Below are 18,756 nucleotides of genomic sequence, written 5' to 3' on the forward strand. Positions count from 1 at the left end.
TATGTTCTAAGGTCCATGAGGCACAGGCCTTCCAATCAAAGACAAGCTACGGGATCCTCCGCTTCGCCGGCAGCGCACCCACTCCTGCAGGTTTCCTGATGCCGTGCGAAACCCCATCGGCCGGCTACAGGGAATGGAGAATCCCTCTGCCAACGGGGGTACGCCGCGCTGGAAAACATGGCTGGCAGGATGGAGAATCCCGCTCAGGATAATTGCTCCGGTTAGCTGAAAGGTTCAATAGTTCATTGATTCTCTCTATGTTCTTGACAACCAGCATACGTCCTTGTGAAGTGGCGATATTTCTAGGAATCCGAGAGAAACTAGTTGATGGTCATCATTTGAATAGCTCACCATCTATCATGCAACCATCTTCACCTTTTTAATTTAAAAGAGTGGAAATTGGGCTTCAGAAGCTGAGCAAGTTTATACGCTCAGTTGTCAGTTCCTTTCTTTCCAGAGACACTATCCACTCGACCCAGGGCAGACAAGGAAGTTATGAATCTCTCAGTTTTTCATGAAATAAGGCAGAGGTTGAGCAGACATGTTGACCTGCTGGACCTAAATTAGCTCTTCCTAAATAGTGATGAGGAAGACTCCTTTGCAGCACTCAGTGGTCTCCTGGAGGTTGAAGTCCGAGAGAATTATTCAGCCTCCCCATTGATGAACGCACCTTTTGAAGTCTCTGTTGTCTTTTTCAATCTACCAATCTCCTGCTCTCGATGAAGAATCTTCCACAGAGGATGCTTTGCCTGAGTCCAAGTTAGAGTTCATGGAGGACCACACTGTTCAAGAGCTGGTACCTTCCCAGGGTAAAAGTTAATTGAGACCCGTACTTCAGTCCCAGCGGAAAGTCGTCTTTTCAGAGCTGGAGGTCGGAATCTTTAGCACTTTGGAAACTGCTGAATCCTTTACAGCAATTTGTCCCAGAGCTGATCGACGACAGGGAATTTCTCTCATTGCAGAATATGAGGCTCTCTTGTCTCCATATTCTTAGCAGTTTATAGTGGAGAAGCCGTTCATAGTGGAGAAGCCTCGTATAGAATGTGGCTCTCTTACCACAACCTACAGAAAGTAGATGGTCCTCCTGTAAAATCTCCTCTTCTTCTTATAGTCTTACAGGAAGTTGGTTGTTTTCCCTTCATTTTCGAAGTTAATTGAAATCTCAGATCTTTAATGCCTTTCCAGTCTTCAATACAGCAGTTGACGATACAGCTATAACAATCTTCCCAGGAGCTGAAGATCGTTCCTCTTCTGAATCTTCTTTCACAGGTCCTTCAAGGGAGCAACAGGTTCCTCCGAGTGTCCTGAGTTTGTCTCTTCTAATCCCAGAGATCAAATGTCAATTCTGTTCAGTCTTCTCTTCTGAGTCAGTCCTTCACTGCAGGTCTTTGTTGTCTTTGCAGTTCAGTCATCCTGAAACTTACACGTAGCTGTCCAGCTGACAGGAATGCTGTTAACATGTTGTCCTATTCTACACATGATGATGCCCTACAAAATGCAGAAGAATCTCCTTGTGCCACCAAACCTTCTTCCCTGAGGGCCGAAAGTGTTAGAGGAGATTGAAACCCCCAAGCACTGTGACTTGGGGAGGGGAAGATTCGGAGTTGGAAAATTGAGTCTGCAGTTGTAAAAAAAAAGGAGTTACAGAAATGTAATGTAAACAGTTTGATGTTGTTTAAAAAGTAGGTTAGCATACTTGGGGGAGGTGTATTGTAAAGGCTTTACAGATGACATGCTAGCATTTTAAAAAATTCATTGGATGTATGCGTCACTGACGAGGCCATAGTTGGATTCGAACACATGTCCCCAGAGTAATATCTTGGATCAATGGATTACTAGACCAGTGACAATACCACAATGCCACCGAATCCCCCGAATGATGTATCACTGACACTGGTCGGTATTCTCTCCGAGAGAGAGAGAGAAAGGTTGGAATCACGTCTAAGAGCCACGTGCCTACTTTGTAACCTGTTTAGTAGTACTAATAAAGTAAGTACTATTAATCCAGAAGCGATACAGTCTGTCAAAGAACCAAGTCCCACACCTAGAAACCAAGACAGAAGGACTCAACCTCAGAATAGTGTCTGTCAATACTTAATACTGGCCAGAATTCTCCGGCTGTTGGGATTCACTTTCCCCGCTGGCAGCATACCCTTGCCAGCGGGTTTCGCGGCGGCGTGGGGGGGGCTTCAATGGGAAATCCCATTGACAAGCGGCAGCAGAATAGAATCCTGCCACCAGCGAACGGTGCGTGTCCGAGAAACACATGGCTGGGGGACCGGAAAATCCAGCCCATTGTATTTGCTTTTAATGTTACTTCATGGTGCTGGACATGAACCCTTGGAGATTTGTGTACTCGGCTTTGATATTTTGCTTACTTAACAGTTGTTAGTACAGAACTTTGCATTGTATACGTATCCATTGTTAATTCTACCTGAGTGCAGAACACTACATTTATCTACTAGATGTGGGCCAATTCCCTCAAACGTATTTCAATCCAATACGAGTTTTGTTTTCTTGTCCAAATTCTAGCTCTCATCAATTGCTGTATCATCTACGAATATGCACAGAGTTCCTTGAAATACCTTGATCCAGATAATTAATAAAAGCAATGCAAAGCAATGACTCTAATCTAACAGGTCTCCACCAATAAAATTAGTTTCCACACAGAACCACTACTATTAAAAACCTGCTTCCTTTGCAAATTGTGTCACTTTCACCATCGAGATGAGAATTCCGAGTCGGCATATCTCCTCGCTCAGCAGGCCCCACACAGGTGATTTGCACTCCTAGGAGACAAGGTCATGATAGAGTCAGGCCTGCCGCCTCCAGAGCCAGCCACAGCGAATGGCAAGACATGCTGTTCTCTGAGATTCGGCCCAGTTTTATAAAAGACTTGGGCCCTTCAGCCCTCACCATGTTCCCTCATACTCCTATGCCACCTCCACAGCCATTGACCCAGTAACTACTGATCTCGGGAGCCGTGTGGAGATGAAAAGAATATAAGCTTCTAACAATCTTAAGTGCTCTCACTCAAACACACTTCGGGGAGGAAAAATGCTCATTCATGAAACCCATTCCGAGCTTGTAAACTCCCAAGTGCTCAATCAGTTGTAAAAACAATCTTCTGTTTGCTAAATGCATCAAAGATAGATGATCCTTTAATAGCCTGTTAAAACTATTCATGAAATGTGAACTCGGCCCTCCCCCACTTCTTGAGATGAGTGGTTTTGGAGCTTTTGAATCTCAATCAAGCATTCATTTATGGACTCAGTTGTAATAACATCCCTTGGGAAGTGTCAACAATGAAGTCTATTGAGACTACAGAAATAGACGGCTAATGTTTTTTTCTAAGCCATACCAGATGGCCTGTCAAACATTGCATTGCAGAAACAGATAGCAGCTCTTTTTACTTAACAGGCACCCATTACTTTGATATTTTAAACACTGGAGGATTTAAATAACCTAAGCTCTGTATAACTATTTGTCTTAACTGCCCTTCACAAGCTTTTATGCCTACTCCATAAATTTATGACTGTGGGTTAAAGCCCTTCCAATGACCCTGCTGAGTTTGGTTTCCTGCCTGGGTGACCCGTGCCCCCGCTTGCAAAACTGGGATCTGCCGGGAATAGGAGCGAAACCTCGGTATCCGGGTCCCACCTGCTATTTGAAAGGTCACTGGAGTTAGCCCAACTCCGCTAAAATCTGTTCCGTGGTGTCACATTACTAGGAGCATTCCAAGCGCAGAATTGCTCCTTTCCAAGCAGTTGCAACTTCATTGTACATTGAGGCCGGAATTCTCTGGCTGTTGGGAGTCTCCGTTCCCACTGGCAGCGTGTCCCTGCACGCAGGTCTCCCAGCGGCGTGAGGTGCCTCAACGGGATGTCCCACTGACAGCAGCAGGAACAGAGAATCGCAGCCTCGCCGTGCTGCCGAGGAACAACGCAGCTGGGAGACCGAAGAATCCACTCCTGAATCTCAGCTACAGTTCATGAAAGAGCGTGTCAGGTCTCACTCGTCCCGTGGTAAAATTTGGCTGGGTGAATCAGTTTAAAGTCAAAGAACCGGTGCTAATGAATCTTTCTGCAAACTACACAGTCAATTTCTGGTCAGTCTCTCACTGTGGAAGGAGGCCGAGATTTCCCGCCTTTGTCGTGGCAGGACCCGCCGTGGGAGATTGGGTGTCCCAGCCAAATTCCATTGACGTTTTGCAGAACCGACTGATCCCGGTGGCGGGCAGGGCCAAAAAATCCTGCCCAGAGCATGGCACAGCCTCGTGGCTTGGGGAACCTTGGAGTACCCTTCAGCCAACTGTCAAATATACAGCAAAATATTACTAGCCGTGAACTGGCTTTCATCAGAATGTTGATGGTGATTGGAGGCTGGAGTACAAAATCTGTGGAAGTTCATTTGAAAGATTTAGATATTTTCTGTCTGTTCCAGCCGGTGGAGACCCCCCCACCCGCCACGGGCTCCCTAGTGACGGAGGGTGTGAACAATCGGTAATCCCATTCATATTGGTGGGACTCCAGAATATCCCACCACCGGCCGATGGCATGCAGCCTACTGCTCCTGAGAAACACACCGTGAGGAGGCCATGCTCATCACCTGCACATTCACCACTCTATTTGTGATGATCAGCTGAAACCCTCAGACTCCTGGGCAGACCGTAACTAGATTAGAAAACCAAACAATAAAATCAAAAATAAGTATGTACCTGTCAGGCAGGGAGGAAGTTCTCGAGCAAGGGAACCGTGGTTTACTAAGGAAGTTGAAGCACTTATCAAAAGGAAGAAGAAGGCTTATGTTAGGATGAGACATGAAGGCTCAGTTAGGGCACTTGAGAGTTACAAGTTAGCCAGGAAGGACCTAAAGGGAGAGTTAAGAAGAGGGAGGAGAGGACACGAAAAGTCGTTGGCGGATAGGATCAAGGAAAACCCTAAGGCTTTCTATAGGTATATCAGGAACAAAAGAATGATAGGGTAAGATTAGGGCCAATCAAGGATAGTAGTGGAAAGTTGTGTGTGGAATCAGAGGAGATAGGGGAAGCGTTAAATGGATATTTTTCGTCAGTGTTTACACTGGAGAAAGACAATGTTGTCGAGGAGAACACTCAGGTTCAGTCGACCAGGCTAGATGGAATTGAGGTTCAAAAGGAGGAGGTGTTAGCAATTTTAGAAAATATCAAAATAGATAAGTCCCCTGGGCCAGATGGGATTTATCCTAGGATTCTCTGGGAAGCCAGGGAGGAGATTGCAGAGCCTTTGTCCTTGATCTTTATGTCGTCTTTGTCGACAGGAATAGTGCCGGAAGACTGGAGGATAGCAAATGTTGTCCCCTTGTTCAAGAAGGGGAGTAGAGACAACCCTGGTAATTATAGACCTGTGAGCCTTACTTCGGTTGTGGGTAAAATGTTGGAAAAGGTTATAAGAGATAGGGTTTATAATCATCTTGAAAAGAACAAGTTGATTAGCGATAGTCAACACGGTTTTGTGAAAGGTAGGTCATGTCTCACAAACCTTATTGAGCTTTTTGAGAAGGTGACCAAACAGGTGGATCAGGGTAAAGCTGTTGATGTGGTGTATATGGATTTCAGCAAGGCGTTTGATAAGGTTCCCCACGGTAGGCTATTGCGGAAAATAAGGAAGTATGGAATTGAAGGTGATTTAGCGGTTTGGATCAGTAATTGGCTAGCTGAAAGAAGACAGAGGGTGGTGGTTGATGGCAAATGTTCATCCTGGAGTTCAGTTACTAGTGGTGTACTGCAAGGATCTGTTTAGGGGCCACTGCTGTTTGTCATTTTTATAAATGACCTGGAAGAGGGTGTAGAAGGATGGGTTAGTAAATTTGCAGATGACACGAAGGTCGGTGGAGTTGTGGATAGTGCTGAAGGATGTTATAGGATACAGAGGGACATAGATAAGCTGCAGAGCTGGGCTGAGAGGTGGCAGATGGAGTTTAATGCGGAAAAGTGTGAGGTGGTTCACTTTGGAAGGAGTAACAGGAATGCAGAGTACTGGGCTAATGGCAAGATTCTTGGTAGTGTAGATGAACAGAGAGATCTCGGCATCCAGGTACATAAATCCCTGAAAGTTGCCACCCAGGTTAATAGGGCTGTTAAGAAGGCATATGGTGTGCTAGTCTTTATAAGCAGGGGGATTGAGTTTCGGAACCACAAGGTCATGCTGCAGCTGTACATAACTCTGGTGCGGCCGCACCTGGAGTACTGCGTGCAGTTCTGGTCACCACATTATAGGAAGGATGTGGAAGCTTTGGAAAGGGTTCAGAGGAGATTTACTAGGATGTTGCCTGGTATGGAGGGAAGGTCTTACGAGGAAAGGCTCAGGGAATTGAGGTTGTTTTCGTTAGAGAGGAGAAGGCTGAGAGGTGACTTAATAGAGACATATAAGATAGTCAGAGGGTTAGATAGGGTAGACAGTGAGAGTCTTTTTCCTCGGATGGTGATGACCAACACGAGGGGACATAGCTTTAAATTGAGGGGTGATAGATATAGGACAGATGTCAGAGGCAGTTTCTTTACTCAGAGAGTAGTAGGGGTGTGGAACGCCCTGCCTGCAACAGTAGTAGACTCGCCAACTTTAAGGGCATTTAAGTGGTCACTGGATAGACATATGGATGAAAATGGAATAGTGTAGGTCAGATAGGCTTCAGATGGTTTCATAGGTCGGCGCAACATCGAGGGCCGAAGGGCCCGTACTGCGCTGTAGTGTTCTATGTTCTAATGTAATGCACTGTCAAATATTAAGCATTAAACGTGAATTCCATCTTTTACAGGAGACACGAGCTGAGGCTGATGTGCCTATTGAAGATGTTAACAGGCAAGTTTACCACACAAAGACCAGTTGCTGCCCTGGCCCAATAACCGAGTTGATAGCACCAGGCTGCACAGAGTAGCAGGCCCTAGGTTCAATTCTTAGCCTGTTCCAAGTTAGCCAACCTCAGTTATGGTAGCATTTGAAAATTGAGTTATACCGACCATCAGAGATCCTGAACTTCGGATTGCTCAAATATAGACAGGATGTGTGGCGATGGCGGCACGGTAGCACAGTGGTTAGCACTGTTGCTTCACAGCTTCAAGGTCCCAGATTCGATTCCCGGCTTGGGTCACTGTCTGTGTGGAGTCTGCATGTTCTCCCCGTGTCTGCGTGGGTTTCCTCTGGGTGCTCTGGTTTCCTCCCACAGTCCAAAGATGTGCTTGTTAGGTGAATTGGACATTCTGAATTCTCTCTCTGTGTACCCGAACAGGTGCGGGAATGTTGCGACTAGGGACTAGGGGATTTTCACAGTAACATCATTGCAGTGTTAATGTAAGCCTACTTGTGACGATAAAGATTATTATTATTATAAATTCCTGCCAACACTCATTGCGAAGGCTCCCATCTGAAGTTTCATTTGGGTTCACTAACTTTTTTTTAAAATTTAGAGTATCGAATTCATTTTTTCCAATTAAGGGGCAATTTGGCGTGGCCAATCCACCTACCCTGCACATCTTTGGGTGGTGTGGGGTGAAATCCACGGAAACCAGGGGAGAATGTGCAAACTCCACACGGATAGTGACCACGGGCTGGGATTGAACCTGGGTCCTCGGTGCCGTGAGACAGCCGTGCTAACCACTGCGCCACCGTGCTACCCCATTTGGTTTCACTAGTGTAAAAAGAATTCTTACAAACTCCAGAGTTCAAAAGATTTGCTATGGAGCTGTTTGAACTGAACTTTGATTCGCAATAAACATAATGCATAGCATATAATGTTGTTTGTTGCATCATTGATTGCAAGATTTATCTGCACATTGTTAAATGCTTTTAAAAAATAACAAACAGAGAGGGGAAATTTGGGCTGGCGAGAGGGAATGAGTTCAGGCACTTGCAGGTGCAGGACTTTCTACGCGGACAGATTCCATCCTTCCGACGCCTGCCACTTAGGCAGATCCAGGACAGGGTAGTGTCCAGTGGATGGGTGGGGGAGGGGAGGGTCTCGGATATATATAAAGAACTTATGGGGCAGAGGAGACGCAGATCGAGGAGCTGAAGCTTAAGTGGGAAGAGGAGCTCGGGGGTGAGTTGGAAGAGGGCTTATGGGCGGAGGCGTTGAGTAGGGTAAACGCGACCGCAACATGCACCTGATTCAATTCAAGGTCATCCACAGGACAGTGGCCCGGATGAGTAAATTTTTTGGATTTGAGGACAGGTGCGCCAGATGTTCGGGAGGGCCAGCGAACCATGGGCATGTCCAAAACTCAGGGGGTACTGGCAGGGATTCGCAGACGTTATGTCCCGGGTACTGAAAACAAGGGTGGTGATGAGTCCAGAGGTGGCTATTTTGGGTCTTTCGGACACCTGGGAGTCCAGGAGGAGAGAGAAGCTGACGTTTTGGCCTTTGCTTCCCTGGTAGCCTGGCGACGAATTCTGTTGGCATGGAGGGACTCAAAACCCCCAAAGTTGGAGGCCTGGCTATCGGATATGGCGAGCTTTCTCGGTCTGGAGAAAATTAAGTTCGCTTTGAGAGGGTCACTGTCAGGGTTCGCCCGGAGGTGGCAACCATTTATCGACTTCTTCGCAGAAAATTAATTGTGGGGGGGGGGTTGGGGCAACGTAGATTCGGGGGGTAGTTGGGCTGGTCCCTGTAGGAGGGGAGCCGGTTTTCTTGCACTATATTGATTGTTCTTTGCACACTGTTTTATATTGTTGTTTACTATGCCAAAATGTCTGAATAAAATTGTTCATCAAAAAAAAAGAAATAAAAAGCAAATTAGTATAATGCAGTATATTGAATGATGAATATAAGTATATCATCCATATTTTGGTGAAACACTAAATGTATAAACAACAAAATGAAGACAGAGCAGGTTGCTCAAATGGTGGAAAGAGCATCATCATAAGCACGATGGCCTCTTTATTAAAAGTTCTGTCATTTTACCGTGACGGAAAATTATACTGTGTTTTACTTATTTACATCAAAGGTGCTTTGAAATAGATTGTCCTGTACTCCCAATATAAGAACTATCGGTCTATTTTTTTTCAAAAGTTTGGTGTAATCATGGGCTCTTGGGGAGTATTTCATAAAATATTGAAATAAAAGGTTTAGCATACCAGGCTTGATGCCACAGAGCATGTGAAATTAAATGAAAATCGCTTATTGTCGCGAGTAGGCTTCGATGAAGTTACTGTGAAAAGCCCCTAGTAGCCACATTCCGGCACCTGTTTGGGGAGGCTGGTATGGGAATTGAACTGTGCTGCTGGCCTGCCTTGGTCTGCTTTAAAAGCCAGCGATTTAGCCCAATGTGCTAAACCAGCCCATATTGTGTGTCACCTGGGATGACCGGGTGCTATGACTGACCTCCGCACCTCTGGACTGTTGGGTCGAAGGGGTGCCAGCCAGGGTTTCAAATCCTGATCACTTTCCATTGTTCCCGTTAGAAGGATTCTCGTGTAAACCTCTGGCGAGGTCAGGATTTAGCTGCATTGATTTGAGAAGACAGGTGATATTCCTGGACCCATGGGTTGAGAATAAGCACCTGCAGGAAGTATTGGAGGCCTGTAGACCTGTATCCCAGCAACTGACTGAAAAGGTTTCACCTTTATGGGATCATAGAATCCCTACAGTGCAGAAGGAGGCCATTCGGCCCATCGGGTCTGCACCAGCCCTTGGAAAGAGCACCCTACTCAAGCTTATTTTTTCTTATTTCCACAGTTACGAGAGCCTAGACTCAGATCCTGCCAACATCTCTGTCACCAGCACATCACAAGTAACTGAAGCTACTGAAAACAATGAAGAACAGGTAATAATAAAATAATTTGCAAACATGGAATTGCTCAACAATATATAGTTGCACAGAATATCATAACTATAGAGGTGTGAAATAAAGACATTTTTCTTCATGTGTTGCGAGTTGATTGAAGTTCAGTTCTAGCTGCATTACTGACAGTAGGTCAGTAAGTAGGCAGCAGACACGTGGGAACATGTCATCTAGTCCTCCTCCAGGCTGTACGCCATCTTAACTTGGACACACATCGCTGTCCCTTCATTATCATTCAAAATCTTTAAAGTCCTATCTTACAGCATTCTAGGAGCACCTTCACCACGCACAACTGCAGCCATTCAACAGATGCTGTCGAGGACAAATAGGGTGTAGGCAACAGTGCCAGTGAAGCTTCCATCCCATGAATGCATTTAAAAGGTCAGCCTTGTAAAAATAATTTTTCAGCTACATGGATATGTGCCTCCTCTTACCCTGGGCTAGTGCAGTCAATTCCAGCCCCACTTGGCTCGGAGTCACAACACAGGTGACTTTGGCTGTCCACTAATTACAGTCACCAGGTTTGTAAGCTTAAACACAATTACTGTTTAGTTAGAACAAGAACTATAATGAAACCTGCAGCAAATGCAACTGGTTAACTATTATCTAATTCCTAATCCCCTGCTTTAACTTGCCTCCCACCCTCTGCAAGCACATATGCAGACACACGCACACACACAGACGGGGGAAAAAGGAAATGAATAAGTAAAAGAGAAGAAGAGTCTTGATTCAGTTGGGTGTTTCCAGCACCTTCCCCCTGTTTAAACTTTGCTTTCAGTCCGAGGCTTTACTATAGATTCATTCAGGCCTCTGGAGTTTCAGGAATACAGCACCCACAGCCTTTCCAGAGAGGGGAGAGAGAGCACCCTGGTCTTTGCTTGCAGACTGTAATGGTTTTCCTGTAGATCCATTCATCCAGGTCCTCTGCAGCTTCAGGAATACAGCACCCCCAGCCTTTCTGGAACGGAAGAAAAAGCAGATCCTTGTCTTTCTGTGTCCAGGAGTCAAACTGCTCCCTCCGGTCTCTGATAACACTGGGATAGGATCCGAACACTGCCTGTTACCGGGCAGAGCACAGCCTTTTGGCCAATTTATTGACCACCAGCCAATCAATCAAACCAAGTCCCACCCCATCTTTCCCTCTCTCTGGTGCAGAAATGTCTGAATCTCCTGTTCAAACTAGCAGAGATTCTCAGAGAGCTCTGTCTTGTATCTTCTGAATTCCTCATTCTCTCTGCTGCTGGACTAAAATACATGTCCATTAATCACCCATGGATCAAAGATAACGGCAAAATAAAAGAAAGGGGAAATAAGGGAATAAACAGGAAGGCCCTTTACACTACAGCCGATCTACATCTGAGCACCAAAGGATCGCCACTGAAGGATGAGGGAGACATGCTTCCACACTCAGTGGTAATGGTTGTAATTGTCGACCATTCCATCAAACTGTTGTGACCCCTATTAGCTAAACTGCTCCGTATTCCCTTTTAGTTCCCTCCCCACTAACTCTTTATACATCTTGCTGAAAAAGCACATGCTATTGAAGCTTTTCGTCTTGCACTCATCAGAACAGTTCATAAGATAAGCCAACAGGAAAGGGGAAAACAATTTATACTCCATGAGAAGAGAGCGCTGATTGGCTGGCAAGTAGACTCTGATTGTTGGCGGTATTGCCATGGAGAATGCAGCAGAGAACTGTTAATTGCCATGCATGTCTCTTTTTTTTTCAGCAATACTCAGGTTCTGTACAGTAAAGTCCCACCTTGCATGATGTTTTTGCATGTTCATGCTTTGTACTTTATACACCCATCGCCTGAGCAATGTTGGCTTATCCACGTTTTCTTTCCCTGAGGAGAAAGCAGCCATGACGGAGCAGTGACCTCAACACGTTTTAACGGGGAGATGGTGTCAGAATTTTTGGAAGCGGATTCCTCCCATTAGTCCCGGCCATGGACAGTTAATTTTTTTTTTGACCACCTTTCTGACAGAGGTGAAAAGCGGTGCCTGTAATGGTTGCAGCTGAAGTCGATCCGAGCAGAGAAATTAACCTGGAAATGCCCAATTCTCTCAGTCCAGGGCTCCAGCAATGGCTCTGTCCAATTTTGAAATGTTCCCTGATTTTGTCTGCCAGTTTTGAGGTGAGTCCCTTTTTTCTCAAATGAGGATTGTCTCTTTTTAAAAAACATTTTTTTCCAATTAAGGGGCAATTTAGCGTGGCCAGTCCACCTAGCCTGCAGATCTTTGGGTTGTGGGGTGAAACCCACGCCAACACAGGGAGAATATGCAAACTCCACATGGACTGTGACCCAGGGCCGGGATCGAACCTGGGACCTCGGTGTTGTGAGGTTTCAGTGCTAACCATTGCACCGCTGTGCTGCTCAGGATTGTCTTAGAACATAGAACATTACAGCGCAGTACGGGCCCTTCGGCCCTCGATGTTGCGCCAACCTGTGAAACCATCTGAAGCCTATCTGACCTACACTATTCCATTTTCATCCAAATGTCTATCCAGCGACCACTTAAATGCCCTTAAAGTTGGCGAGTCTACTACTGTTGCAGGCAGGGCGTTCCACACCCCTACTACTCTCTGAGTAAAGAAACTGCCTCTGACATCTGTCCTATATCTACCACCCCTCAATTTAAAGCTATGTCCCCTCGTGTTGGTCATCACCATCCGAGGAAAAAGACTCTCACTGTCCACCCTATCTAACCCTCTGACTATCTTATATGTCTCTATTAAGTCACCTCTCAGCCTTCTCCTCTCTAACGAAAACAACCTCAAGTCCCTGAGCCTTTCCTCGTAAGACCTTCCCTCCATACCAGGCAACATCCTAGTAAATCTCCTCTGAACCCTTTCCAAAGCTTCCACATCCTTCCTATAATGTGGTGACCAGAACTGCACGCAGTACTCCAGGAGCGGCCGCACCAGAGTTATGTACAGCTGCAGCATGACCTTGTGGCTCCGAAACTCAATCCCCCTACTGATAAAGGCTAGCACACCATATGCCTTCTTAACAGCCCTATTAAATTAACCTGGGTGGCAACTTTCAAGGATTTATGTACCTGGATGCCGAGATCTCTCTGTTCATCTACACTACCAAGAATCTTGCCATTAGCCCAGTACTCTGCATTCCTGTTACTCCTTCCAAAGTGAACCACCTCACACTTTTCCGCATTAAACTCCATCTGCCACCTCTCAGCCCAGCTCTGCAGCTTATCTATGTCCCTCTGTATCCTATAACATCCTTCAGCACTATTCACAACTCCACCGACCTTCGTGTCATCTGCAAATTTACTAACCCATCCTTCTACGCCCTCTTCCAGGTCATTTATAAAAATGACAAACCGCAGTGGCCCCAAAACAGATCCTTGCGGTACACCACTAGTAACTGAACTCCAGGATGAACATTTGCCATCAACCACCACCCTCTGTCTTCTTTCAGCTAGCCAATTACTGATCCAAACCGCTAAATCACCTTCAATCCCATACTTCCTTATTTTCTGCAATAGCCTACCGTGGGGAACCTTATCAAACACCTTACTGAAATCCATATACACCACATCAACCGCTTTACCCTCATCCACCTGTTTGGTCACCTTCTCAAAAAACTCAATAAGGTTTGTGAGGCATGACCTACCCTTCACAAAACTGTGTTGACTATCGCTAATCAACTTGTTCTTTTCAAGATGATTATAAACCCTATCTCTTATAACCTTTTCCAACATTTTACCCACAACCGAAGTAAGGCTCACAGGTCTATAATTACCAGGGTTGTCTCTACTCCCCTTCTTGAACAAGGGGATAACATTTGCTATCCTCCAGTCTTCCGGCACTATTCCTGGCGACAAAGACAACATAAAGATCAAGGATAAAGGCTCTGCAATCTCCTCCCTGGCTTCCCAGAGAATCCTAGGATAAATCCCATCTGGGGTGGGAATCCCATCAATTTCCAAAATTGATAACACCTCCTCCTTTTGAACCTCAATTCCATCTAGCCTGGTCGACTGAACCTGAGTATTCTCCTCGACAACATTGTCTTTCTCCAGTGTAAACTCTGATGAAAAATATCCATTTAACGCTTCCCCTATCTCCTCTGATTCCACACACAACTTTCCACTACTATCCTTGATTGGCCCTAATCTTACTCTCGTCATTCTTTTGTTCCTGATATACCTATAGAAAGCCTTAGGGTTTTCCTTGATCCTATCCGCCAATGACTTTTCGTGTCCTCTCCTCGCTCTTCTTAACTCTCCCTTTAGGTCCTTCCTGGCTAACTTGTAACTCTCAAGTGGCCTAACTGAGCCTTCATGTCTCATCCTAACATAAGCCGCCTTCTTCCTCTTGACAAGTGCTTCAACTTCCTTAGTAAACCACGGTTCCCTTGCTCGACAACTTCCTCCCTGCCTGACAGGTACATACTTATCAAGGACACGCAGTAGCTGTTCCTTGAAAAAGCACCACATTTCGATTGTACCCATCCCCTGCAGTTTCCTTCCCCATCCTATACATCCTAAATCTTGCCGAATAGCATCATAATTGCCTTTCCACCAGCTATAATTCTTGTCTTGCGGTATATACCTATCCCTGCCCATTGCTAAAGTAAACATAACCGAGTTGTGATCATTATCACCAAAGTGCTCACCTACATCTAAATCTAACACCTGGCCGGGTTCATTACCCAGTACCAAATCCAATGTGGCCTCGCCCCTTGTTGGCCTGTCTACATACTGTGTCAGAAAACCCTCCTGCACAAAAACTGACCCATCTATAGTACTCGAACTATAGTATTTCCAGTCAATATTTGGAAAGTTAAAGTCCCCCATAACAACTACCCTGTTACTCTCGCTCCTGTCGAGAATCATCTTTGTAATCCTTTCCTCTACATCTCTGGAACTATTCGGAGGTCTATAGACAACTCCCAACAGGGTGACCTCTCCTCTCCTGTTCCTAAACTCGGCCCATACTACCTCAGAGAACGAGTCCTCAAACGTCCTTTCTACCGCCGTAATACTTTCCTTGATTAACAATGCCACACCCCCCCTCTTTTACCATCTTCTCTGTTCTTACAGAAACATCTAAATCCTGGAACCTGCAACAACCATTCCTGTCCCTGCTCTACCCATGTCTCCGAAATCGCCACAACATCGAGATCCCAGGTACCAACCTATGCTGCAAGCTCACCCACCATATTTTACTATTTCCAATACATGTCTTGTACTGCTCAGAAGCTCCCTCCACCTGTTGTATGCAGGTACTATACCACGATGTGTTGTAGAGTAACTACGCAAAGGGGGCTGATTTAGTTCAGTGGGCAAGACAGCTGGTTTGTGATGCAGAACAAGGCCAGCAACGCGGATTCAATTCCCGTACCAGCTGAGAATTCTGAAATCTCCCTCTGTGTACCCAAACAGGTGCCGGAGTCTGGCAACTAGGGACTCTTCACAGTAACTTCATTGCAGTGTTAATGTAAGCCTACTTGTGACATTAAAGGTTTATATTATTTTTTAAATCAATGCTGCCCTCGCATTGCAGGAACTTGACTGCCATTTGCGATCTCACCGTTTACGAGGTTTCGCGAGAACGTAAATGCAAACAGGGAGGCTTTACTGTTCCACCAAATGACTACCTTCACACATAGTTGTGACTGTTGTCATTAGGACCGCCACTCCATAAACATGCTGTTGTTGTGCGACCACACAAAAAGATCATCTCAGTGTGCTGCTATCTTGGCACCAACCTGGGTGCCTTCATAAGAACACAATAAATGGGTAAGAGCAGTAAGGTGTATGGCCCCTTCAGCCCTTTACACCATTCAATAACTTCATGGCTGATGCTTGACTTAATTTCCACTTTCCCGCCAATCCTCAGATCCCTTAATTCCCCGAGAATTCAAAACCTATCTCAGCCTTGAATATGCTGTAAAGGATTGAGCATCCACTGCCCTCTTGAGGTAGAGAATACTAAGGACTCTCAATCCTCTGAGTAATGACAGTTCTCCTCATCTTGGGTGTAAACAATCAGCCCCTTATCCTGAGACTGTACCCCTAGCTTCAGACTCGCCAACCAGAGAAACAATACCATATACCCTGTCAGGCCACCTCAGAACTGTGTATGTTCCATTGAGATCACCTCTCGTTCTCCTAAACTGCGGAGGGTATGGGCCTAATCTCCCGAAGTTCTCAATACAGGACAACTCTTTCATCCCAGGAATCAGTCCAGTGAACCATAGTACTGTCTGTGAGGCAGCTACATCCTTCCTCAGGTCAGGACACCAAAACAGCACAATGCTCGAGTTATGGTCCCACCAAAGTCCTGTAAAATTATAGCAAAACTTCCTATGTTTATTCTCTAGCCTCCATGCAATAAAAGCCAACATGCCATTCGCCTTCTTAATGCAGCTTTATCCTGGTTCCCACTCCCGCTGTTTTATTCCGGGAGTCCCACTTTAACTACTTTATCCCGACTCCCCTTCCCACTGCTTTAACCCAACTCCCGCTGCATTATTGCATTAGCTCAACTCCCACTCCTTTCGCTTTATCCCGACTCCCGGCGCTTTTTTGAAACTCCAGCTACTGACCCCAACTCACCTTCTTCGTGCTTTATCCCGACCCTGGCTCCCGCTGCTTTATGCCGACTCCCATTCCTGCTGCTTTATCTCTGCTCCTGTTGTTTTATCCTGTTTCCTACTCTCACTGCTTTATCCCGGCTTTCGCCCCCCGCTGATTTATCCCAACTCCCACTCGTGCTGCTTTATCCCGGTTCCGCTGCTTTATTGCAGCTCCCAGTCTCGCTTTATCCCAGTTCCGCTGCTTTATTGCAGCTCCCAGTCTCGCTGCTTTATCCCAGCTCCCGCTGCTTTATTGCAGCTCCCAGTCTCGCTGCTTTATCCCAGCTCCCGCTGCTTTATTGCAGCTCCCAGTCTCACTGCTTTATCCCGGCTTTCGCCCCCCGCTGCCTTATCCCAACTCCCACTCGCGCTGCTTTATCCCAGCTCTCGCTGCTTTATTGCAGCTCCCAGTCTCGCAGCTTTATCCCAGCTCCCGCTGCTTTATTGCAGCTCCCAGTCTCACTGCTTTATCCCGGCTTTCGCCCCCCGCTGCCTTATCCCAACTCCCACTCGCGCTGCTTTATCCCAGCTCCCGCTGCTTTATCCCAGCTCCCAGTCCCCGCTGCTTTATCCCAGCTCCCGTTGCTTTATTGCAGCTCCCAGTCTCGCTGCTTTATCCCGGCTCCCGCTGCTTTATCCCAGCTCCCGCTGCTTTATCCCGACTCCTGCTGCTTGATCTTGTTTTCCGCGCTCGCTGTTTGATCCCAACTCCTGATGCTTTATCCTGTTCCTCACTCGCGCTGCTTCATCCCAACTCCTGCTGCCTTATCCCAGGTCCTGTTTTGCTGCCTTCAACATTCTGTCCTCCTCACCATCTTCGCAACTCCAAGAAAGCACAGAGATAGGCTGCTTGGTGTCGAGGGCTGCCTCCTCTATGCTGACTAACCCCTTTCCTCTATCTCACCATTGAACAGGCATTTATTGAGAGCCCTGGAGCCATGTGTAACATTGCAGAGCAGGCAATCAGCCTCCTAAGACTTTTCCCAGCCCCAGGGAGGAGGTGGTGGAGTGCAGTGGCTGGGAAAATAGAAGGGAACTTTATTGGGATGGCAATCCCACTGGGAAAAAGGAGTCCTGAGATCAGATTGCCTTCCTGCTGCAAGGAGTCAGCAGGTAGTTTGTATTCTCAAGGTTCCAAATTAGGGACAAATTTTGGGAGCACATTGCTGCGCCACAGGGTCGGGGTCCGAATGGCTTCCTTCTGCAGTGTAGGGATTTTATGGACAATTTTGCAGCATGGCCAGGATTCTGTTGTGTCCCCCACAGCCTGGCTCTCATAAGGGCATAATTCAAACAAGCCTTCATCTGCTACCTAGGGGAATGAGGAGGCGAAAGAGGAGGAGGACGGGTGACTTCCCTTGGGATGGGCTGTCTGTGAGAGCCACTCGCACTCCGCTTTCCCGAAAATTTTATCCCAACAAAATCACTGCTCCCAATTCCCCACCTCTATCCAATTGCGATAACATCTTTATCCAACAATCCATCCAATTACTCCAAACCAAAATGAGCAGTTCACCCAAATGGGTTCTGTTCCTGCCTTTGCCTGGCCTGTAGAACGCTGATGGCCTTTCAGGATGCTCTCCCGTGCCTCTGGGCCTTGAAAACCTGGCTTTGGACTCCGCCGCTTTGGTATGGGTTGCAGCAGTCTGTCAGAGTGACGATGCTGGGAGCACAAATATTGTCAACCTGAGAGAGAACAGTAGGTTCATCCTCCATGCGGTCACTGCCACTCCCGGTCACTGAAGGCACCTCGGCAACCCGAGTAACCTGCCGAACTCCTGTCAGAGTCTGCTTAATGCATTGAGAACAGAGATCTGCAGCCACGATGCACCAGTAATGGATCCCACATCCTCCCTCTGAGCTTCCAATGCTGTACTGAGGAGTTGTGGAGATTTAAGCTGTGGCGCAGTGGAAGCTGAGACAGCGGCCATTAGACACTCCATCGTAGGTCAGTCTGGCCGGGCTCTCATAGAGTTGGCCACCACGTCTGCCTTCGAAAGGACAGGCTCCATGCTCTGCTTGATGGCCTGTGGCACATTGCAGCCGGAGACCTCCATGTGCCTAGATAGTGACAGGAAGCTATCTGCAGGCCTACCAATGTCGCAACTGTATTGGTGTCCATGTCCATCAGCTTTCCTCTGTATGTCACCCCATCAAAGTTCTCATCCTAGTCGGTGCAGTGGTTAGCACTGCTGCCTCAGGGCTCAAGAGACCTGGGTTTGATTCCAACCTCGGGTCACTGTCTGTGCGGAGTTTGCACTTTTCCCCGTGTCTGCGTGGGTTTCCTCCGGGTGCTCCGGTTTCCTCCCACAGTGCAAAGATGTGCAGGCT

At 46.7% G+C, this 18,756-nt stretch overlaps 1 protein-coding gene across 1 annotated transcript in view; it reads left to right on the plus strand.

Moving 5' to 3' along the window:
* The window catches only part of LOC119957974 (regulator of microtubule dynamics protein 3-like), a 70,949-nt gene that overhangs the window by 31,057 nt on the left and 21,136 nt on the right, over positions 1-18,756 (plus strand). The window contains exons 7-8 of the mRNA XM_038786219.1: positions 6,796-6,839; positions 9,712-9,799. Coding sequence (XP_038642147.1) covers positions 6,796-6,839; positions 9,712-9,799 — 132 coding nt within the window. The remainder of the gene's footprint in view (positions 1-6,795; positions 6,840-9,711; positions 9,800-18,756) is intronic.

The sequence above is a fragment of the Scyliorhinus canicula genome, chromosome 27 (assembly GCF_902713615.1).
Source record: "Scyliorhinus canicula chromosome 27, sScyCan1.1, whole genome shotgun sequence".
Lineage (NCBI taxonomy): Eukaryota > Metazoa > Chordata > Chondrichthyes > Carcharhiniformes > Scyliorhinidae > Scyliorhinus > Scyliorhinus canicula.